We start from the raw sequence: 8,492 nt of genomic DNA, 5'->3' as shown, positions 1-8,492 counted from the left end.
CAATCGATGAAGGAATGTACTATCAAGTTTGTAATAATACGGAGGAAAACAAGTTGGTGTAGCATACTTCCACAGAATCTCTTCCAAGTATTCAGCTCAAATCTAGAACATGTCAGGTACAGTAGGAAGATGACAAAGGAAGTCTGCACATTAAATTCACTGGACCATCGCGTCAGGGCTACCAGCAGCAAGGATGTCAAGCAGAGAGTTTTGTGGCTCCAGCTCTTCGTGCCACAGTGGCAGTTTGTTACCAGGGTAGAAGCTCCTCTTAACACCGTCAGCATTTATCTGCGATGGATCACAAATCAGTACATCTAAGTAGGGACAAGTCTCTGGTAAAACGAAACGGCTTATTTAAGAGACATGTTGAAGATGAAAAATAAAATTTTAAGGACATGTTTCTATTTGACAGTCTGCGTTATCACACTGCATTACACACAGTTTTGCAAACCAGTCATGATTTTCAGCAAAAAAAAAAAAAGAGCTATACAAGATAATGATAATTGTTTACCTGCTTATTTCAGGGTATGAACCAATTGAAGATAATTCTAGAAAATCAAGAGCCGTCGGGAGAATAGCTATTTGGTTTTAAGGTTAGACTGATCTTGTTTTCGAAGATACTTGCCACAGAAGATAACAAATTTGGTCTTAATTTTTGGTTGATCTAATTTTACAAACCATTACAAGAGACTGTCAAATATTGGTTTTAAGGTTAAGACTGATCTGGTTTTCAAAGATGACAATCAGCCAGATTTTATAATCTTTATATTGGAGAAATGTCCATTCAAATGAGCAAAGTATAAGTTCCCCTGATAATGTGTACTTCCAAACAAAGGAACAAAGCAAGAAATTTGCATGAGAAGAGGACATACAGTAACGGTGCGGACAACCCCTCCACTAGCACCATCACGTGCAATAGCAAGGGAAACCACCTTCACCACAAATTTCTGTTAAGATAAGGATAAGAACTATGTTAGGAGATGCATCGCAATGATACAAAGAATAAAATGAGAAATGATGTTATGCTCTACAATTCTAGACTATGTATTCACAATGACCAGCACTTTACTCGATGTCAATGATGAGCAAAACTGCCACAAAAGCCATGAAAAAGCTTTATTCCACTTTAAGGAAATAATACTCCCTCCGATTCATATTATTTGACACTAATACAGATGTATCTAGACACATTTTAATTGTAGATACATCCCTTTTAATGGGATGCAATATGGATCAGAGGGAGTAACAGCAAGACTTCATATCCTAACTCCCCATAACCAAAGCAAAGCAACCAAACAAGGAAACAGCAATATGAACAAAATGGGGATTGAAAAAAAATTATGATTGAACCTCATACATTAAACAAACTATGTCATGTTACTCCATCTTTAGCGCAAAAGATCTATTAATTGATATCTAGTTTCCGAGACAAACTAACTGACATACCTCAGCTTCTTCCTGGGTCATCCCGTCTCTCCATTCATGATCCATCAATCCATACAGGTAACTGGAACCAGATCCTGAAAAGGTAGACAATGACATAGGAGTATGAGAACCTGCATCTTGTATAACCACACTAAAGCTGCATTAGGAAAATTCTATGAACAATATTTCTTGGCACAGCCAAGTTGCACTCAACAAGGATAAGGAGTATGATTAAAAGCCCAGTATAATGCGATACATACAGCCACAGGGAACTGAGTACTACCTAGAGTGCATAAGGTTTGTTGCAAGAGAATAATACAACCTACTCAAAGATCTATGCTCAAGCATAGGAAAGGAATTATGCACTTACCTCCAATTGCAAATGGTTGTCTAAGAATCGTTCCACCAAGAGGGACTGAGTAGATTTGGCCTCCCTCGTATTTATCCCATCCACCAACTATCATTCCAGCTTGCAACATGCTCTAGTCATTGATAACAAGTATCAGAATGAGATGCCAAGTATTCAAGAAGGTGGACTGACATTAAGCACCATCAATATTCTTGTATTCTCAAATGCCACCAAGGACGTACCTTGTTCTGATAGGCCAGCAACCTAACTAAGTTGGACGCAACTTTCACAGTAGCTGGCTGCCCAGACTGAATACTGTACATGAAGGGAAAAAAAACTTTACATCAGCTATCTTGCAGACCAAATACTCGATTGACTGTACAATCATATTGACATATGAGATCCAGGTTCTATTTTAACTCATTCAATGCCTGCTTTACAGTGCTTTGCATATAGAAGCACTTACGTGTGTTGGTGGAGAAAATAACGCACATAATCTGAAATAACTTGTGTATCAGCAGCCTGCATGATAAAGATTAATATGTTATGTGAGACAGAGAACTTCTGATAAGAATGTGATTTCTGGCTACCATGAAAAAAGCAAAAAATCAACATTAATGATATGGTCATATAAAACAGGGAGTTCCACTCTTCCAGAAGAGAAGCAATGATAAGACAATGACAAAACGATGGCATGCAAAAGCATAACATAAGATCCACTAAACGGTCTTACTCAGATCTCAAAAATCAGAAAAAACATGTTAAATTATAATCCGAAATAACTTGTGTATCAGCAGTCTTCAAGATAATGAGAAACATGTTATGTTCCGAGAGGAAGAGAACTGCTGAACAGATCATGTGATTTCTGAAGCAGGAGATCAGAAAACCAACACTAATTATTGGCCATGTGACATGGGGAGTTCCACTCTTCCAGAAGACGAGCAATGACAAGACAGCAACAAAATGTTGGGGTTCAAAAGCATAACACAATATCTTGTCTTGCTAGCTGGTACTTTGTTTTGTTCATTAACAACACCAGCAATAAACATACCCTACAATTAGATTTAGGGAACAATAATGAAGAATGAAAATTACATGAGCTATGAAATCAACTAACTCAACGGAGCCTACTCAAATCTCAAAAACAAAACAACACGCAGAAAACAGCATGAGAAGTGTCCAATCTTCAACTTAATAATGAACACTTACAGATCCAGAGCGGCAGACATAAACATTATCAGTCAGCTGACTAATCTTGTCGGAAGCACGGTTTGCCACATACATTCCTGTGAATTAAGAGCAGGCAACAACAGATATTAGGCAAATAAAATCCAATGAGCAAAACATGTAAATGGCACTTTCATTAATCCGAACATAAGTCACATGACTGCAAAACTAGAGAGATTCCAGAGCACTGAAGACATCTTAGGGAGGCATGTTCAGTAACTCGGTCAAAACATGCTAATCTAGTGACAATGATTTAAGGTTCCAGGTATGCAAAACAGGTCACAGTACTCTTCAAATAAAAGGAGGCAGGTATTCAAATTCTCTTCACTGACCCCATGGTAACTATCCTAGCAAGTCCTGTGTTCGTTCGCCTCTAATTCTATGGCAAGCCAGACCACAAATTTCGCATACATGCAGCAGTACTTCGAGCTCTCATTTGCTGCATCAAACATGGCGGTACTTATAAACCAGTAAGTCGGTAAGAAGGTACTAAGATAAATGGCAATGATGCAAGGTTCCAGATCGATAAACAAAGCACATATGTCTAGTTCTTCACTGCCCTGGTGATAACTACCATAACAAATCCCGGGTACGGTTGCCTCTAATTCAATGGCAAGGAAGTCCATAAATTTTAGATATATTGAGCTCTCATTTGCGGAATTAAACATGGTGGTACTTCTAATAAATTTAAAACGCCCGGCTTATATTACTCGTCGAGTGCAAACACAGACGATTCCCCCTGATCTCGCAACGAGCATACCGCGAAACACCTAATTCCTAATTATACAGCAGGTGTACGATATGTACCCCTAGGAGCTCTCGTTTGCTGAATCAAACATGGTGGTACTTCTCATGTTACCCGGCTTATATTACTCGTCGACTGCAAACACAGACGATTCCCCCCTGATCTCGCAACTAGCACAGCGCGAAACGCCTAATTACAGAGGAGACGCAGCAACCGCAGCAGGTGTAGGATATGTATCCCTAGGTTTTCGCCGGCGATCTAGGAGCGAAATCAGAGGCGCGACGCGCGATCTCCGGCCCAAACCTAACCACTACATCAGCCACGGGAGAAGCATCCGCGGCATGCGCGCGGATCGGAGGCGTACCTGTGCTGGTCCTGGAGTCGGCGGCGAGGACGACGCCGCCGTCGTAGCAGACGCCGACGATGGTGGTGCCCATCCGGTGCTCCCCGGAGGTGGGCGCGTCGGCGGAGGAGGAGCCCGCGAGCGAGGAGGCGTCCATGGCGGGCGGCGGGGAGATCGGCGGGGACGAACCCTAGCGGCGAGCGAGCGAGCGAGATGTGAAGCGCGACGAGGTGTGTGGGGTTTGCTATTGTTGGCAGAATCGCAGGCTTGGCCTCCCACGCAAGAAAGAAACAAGGGGAACCGGAACCGGGAGGGGAAGGGTGTCTCTCGGTCGGACTCGGGGTGCGGCTGGACCTGGTCGGGCAGGGCTAGGCGAAGGAGTTCTTCTCTATCTACTTTTTTTTTCCGGCGAAGATAAAAAAAAAACCAAGAAAAGCTAAATATTTTCTCCAACAAGTGATGTGTCGCACTAAAACCTATATTCTGGAATTCTTCTTGAAAAATCATATGGCTTGTATTCAGGAACGGAGGAAGTATTTTTTTATATAGATATATAAAAATGAAATTATCTCGCCAATGCATATATACAGATATGCAATTAAATGTAAGCGAGATTTTCTAGTATATATTTGCTCGAGCTGTTAAGTTATGGGTTGCAGGCATAGGCAGGCAACTGCGTTATCATGATTCTCCAGGAATAACTAGTAGATGCAGAGTAAAAACGTATGCAATATATGCAATCAATATACAGCTAGGTTAAATTAAATGTGTGTGAAATTAGTTGAACACGTAGGACAAAATAACATACATCGTTTGCAATCTTCTAAAAACACATACGCTCCAGATCGAATGAAAAATCGCGTGTGAAACCCCTAGTATTTGCAAACGATTTGTAGAATAGAAATATGTGCGAAATTCCACGCGTCGTACGTGGTTTATTTATCCGTGTGAGTTGTGGAGGCTCATTCTCCACCCATGCATAGTGACGGTTCAGAAAATCATGTGTGATGGAAGCTCTATATTAGTGATACGCAACCTTATCTAGATGATTATTTGTACTTGACCATCATAAAGAAAACCTAAAACACATCGGGACACAAGGAATTTTTTGGTATGGACAAGATCGCATCGATCTGAAAGTCGTCATATTATATGTAGTGTCGTGGGGCATAAGAAAAAAGGAGGGAGAACCGGGGATATTCGCTTTGGCTCATAGGAGCATTTGCTCCCATTGTGTGAATCTACATTTCGAAGTGTCAAAAAATTCTAAACTAAAAAATTTCATGTACATCTACATATTTTATGTTCGTACACAAGTTTTCAAAAATAAACATAAAAATTTGTGGCTCCAGTAAAAAAGACAAATTTTGATGCTACAACACGACTACGTACAGGACATTTTTTTTATCTTTTTTGTACATGCCACATAAAATGTTGTTTCTCCATGGAAACTTGTGCACTAACATAGAATGTCACGATGTACAATAAAAAAATTATGTCAGAATTTTTTGACATTTTTAAAATTGTTTTTTAATTATTTTGTATAATAGGAGCATTTGCTCCTATGAGCCAAAACGCCACCTCCGGAGAACCGCCCTAGAAAAACAATAAGCGAGAGAAATGGTGGGAAAGAGAGATGACAGGGCAGGAAAAGAATTATGGGGAAAAGGAAGGGGGAATGGGGAGCAGAGAAACCTAATTCAGTTGTATTCGGCTAGTTTAGGGAGAAAACAAAATAAAGATAAACGGGTTAATAATATAAATGTTTTCCAATATTTTTTCTAGGTACTCAGGAAACCCTTTAAAAACAAAAGAGTGACAAAAAAAGAAAGGTCGAGCAGGAAAAATGTGACAGGAAAGTACATAAATATTTGTTGAATAACCATTAGGAGACACTCGGCAAACATAGGTTGCCGTCACGAAGCTGTCAAACACGGTGAGAATAGATGAGTACGATAAGTTTGTTGAGTGTATTTTTTTTAGTTATCGGGTATAAACAGTTTGTCAAGTTGAAAGGACGAGATGTCGCCTAGAGGGGGATGAATAGGCGTTTTAGAAACTCTTACGGATTTGGCTTGTAAGAATGCGGAATTAAACTAACGTTTATTTTACAAGCACAAATCCTAAATATGCTAGGCTCAACTAAGTGCAACAATAACAACTAGAACTAAGTAAGATAGGCACAAGATATATGTAGCACAGGTGATAGCAAGATATATGTACTTCAAGCACGATGGTTATCACAAGAAAAGTAAGCTTGGGTATAGAAATAAATGAGGCACGCGGAGACAAGGATGTATTCCCGTGTTCCCTTCCTTTGCAAGAAGGTACGTCATGTTTGGAGGGGTGGAGGTCCCACGAAGGATTCCCCAACGCCACGAAGGCTCACCCTATTCTCCGAACCAAACCCACGAAGGATAATGGCTCTTTCCTTATGGTTAGCTTTTCCTCCACTCCGAAGATGGCAAGCTCCAAAATCACTTCACAAGCTCCACGAAGGAGAAGTCTGGGCCTCTTCACAATCTTCCTTGAAGAGATCACCGGAGCACCAACCGCCAAACCAACTAGGAGGTCTCCCTCCAAGAGTAACAAGCTCACGGTCTCTCACTCGAACTAATCATGGTGGAGAGCTCAAAACTATGCAATGATGCAAAGTAAGAACACTAGAGGTGTTCAAATCCTTCACACTCAAATTCCACCAAAGTAACAAATGCTAGGATGAGATTAGAGAGGAAAAACAAAGAGGAAATCAACAAATGACTCAAAGATCTAGATCCAAGGGGTTCCCCTCACTTAGAGGAGAAATGGATTGGTGGGGATTGTAGATCTAGATCTCCTCTCTTAGATCCCTCAAGAATGAGCAAGAATCATAGGGGGAATCAAGAGATAGGGCAAGTTCTTCAAAGACAACAATGGAGGAGAGAGAGTGGAAGAACTTGTTTAGCCTAAGATGGAAGAAGGCCTATTTATAGTGTAAGAGCAAATATAACCGTTGGGAAAAAGTTGGGCTGAGAAAACTAGTCATTTGAGGCAGAGTCAAGCAACCCGGCAGCTGACCCGGTGGTACCGGGCCACATACCGGGCTGCCCGGCAGCAGCACCCGGTTGGCCGGGCTGACTGCCGAAATGCCCGGCAGCAGCACCCGGCCTGCCGGGCTGTCCGCCGACTTCTCCTGGGCTTCGGTTCTTTTCGGCGGTCTGATACGTCCAATTTGCATCACTATTTTGTATCTTAATTTGCTGTTATTCATTGATATATTTCATATTGGGACACAATACTTATGTTATTTCATCTATTTTGCATGTTTCATCATTATTGGAGGATCAAGCACCGGAGCCGGGATTCAGCTGGAAAAAGCACCGTCGAACGCAATATTTCGGAAGATCAAGCTGTGGAAGGAAATTTCACGTAAATTCCTATTTTTCCAGATGACGGAGGGAGCCAGAAGGGGAAGAAGAGGGGAGCCACTGTGGGCCCAGACCACAGGCCGGCGCGGCCCATGGCCTGGCCGCACCACCCTGTGGTGTGGGGGCCCCACAGCCCCTTTCGCCTCCTTTTCTTCGCGTACTCCTTCGTCCCGAAAACCTAAGCCACAGAGAGGACCTCACGAAGGGTTACAGCCGCCTCGCGGGGCGGAGAACACCAGAGAGAAAAGAGCTCTCCGGCGGGCAGGAATCCGCCGGGGAAATTCCCTCCCGGAGGGGGAAATCGACGCCATCGCCATCGTCATCGAGCGGGACATCATCTCCATCATCATCATCATCATCTTCTTCACCATCTACACCGCCATCACCACCGCTGCACCTCGTCACCGCTGTAACAATTTGGGTTGGATCTTGATTGTTTGATAGGGGAAACTCTCCCGGCATTATTCTCTACTTGTTATAGATGCTATTGAGTGAAACCATTGAACCAAGGTTTATGTTCAGATTGTTATTCATCATCATATCACCTCTGATTGTATTCCATATGATGTCTCGTGAGTAGTTCGTTTAGTTCTTGAGGAAATGGGTGAAGTCTAAATGCTAGTAGTGAATTATGGTTGAGTAATATTCAATGTTATGATATTTAAGTTGTGGTGTCATTCTTCTAGTGGTGTCGTGTGAACGTCGACTACACGACACTTCACCATTTATGGGCCTAGGGGAGTGCATCTTGTATTCGGTTGCTAATTGCGGAGTTGCCGGAGTGACAGAAACCCGAGCTCCCGTTAGTATATCGATGCAAGAGGGATCGCAGGATCTCAGAGTTTAAGGCTGTGGTTAGATTTATCTTAATTACTTTCTTGTAGTTGCGGATGCTTGCAAGGGGTATAATCACAAGTATGTATTAGTCCTAGGAAGGGCGGTGCATTAGCATAGGTTCACCCACACAACACTTATCAAAACAATGAAGATTATTTA

General features: G+C 42.0%; 1 protein-coding gene across 1 annotated transcript; it reads right to left on the bottom strand.

Annotated features, from left to right (window-relative positions):
- On the bottom strand, window positions 1-4,259 carry LOC124667042 (proteasome subunit beta type-6-like). The gene is made up of 8 exons (XM_047204377.1): window positions 4,111-4,259; window positions 2,984-3,060; window positions 2,241-2,296; window positions 2,017-2,089; window positions 1,796-1,907; window positions 1,447-1,520; window positions 873-947; window positions 1-288 (listed from the first exon to the last, which is right to left on the bottom strand). The coding sequence occupies exons 1-8, from the start codon at window positions 4,244-4,246 to the stop codon at window positions 157-159; spliced, it is 735 nt and encodes a 244-aa protein (XP_047060333.1). The 5' UTR covers window positions 4,247-4,259; the 3' UTR covers window positions 1-156.
- Between the last annotated feature and the right edge of the window lie 4,233 nt (window positions 4,260-8,492).

This window comes from Lolium rigidum, chromosome 1 (genome assembly GCF_022539505.1).
Source record: "Lolium rigidum isolate FL_2022 chromosome 1, APGP_CSIRO_Lrig_0.1, whole genome shotgun sequence".
Taxonomy (NCBI): domain Eukaryota; kingdom Viridiplantae; phylum Streptophyta; class Magnoliopsida; order Poales; family Poaceae; genus Lolium; species Lolium rigidum.
Note: the sequence above shows the minus strand (reverse complement) of the source record. Positions and strands in the feature narration are given on the sequence as shown.

What these genes read in the sequence shown, in the direction of transcription:
- LOC124667042 (XM_047204377.1), bottom strand. Translation starts at nt 4,246, where the DNA reads ATGGACGCCTCCTCGCTCGCGGGCTCCTCCTCCGCCGACGCGCCCACC. An exon ending in ATGTCTGCCGCTCTGGATCT is followed by an intron (nt 2,297 to 2,983) that starts GTAAGTGTTCAT and finishes TTTATCATGCAG; the next exon opens with GCTGCTGATACACAAGTTAT. An exon ending in GGGTTGTCCGCACCGTTACT is followed by an intron (nt 289 to 872) that starts GTATGTCCTCTT and finishes GATCCATCGCAG; the next exon opens with ATAAATGCTGACGGTGTTAA.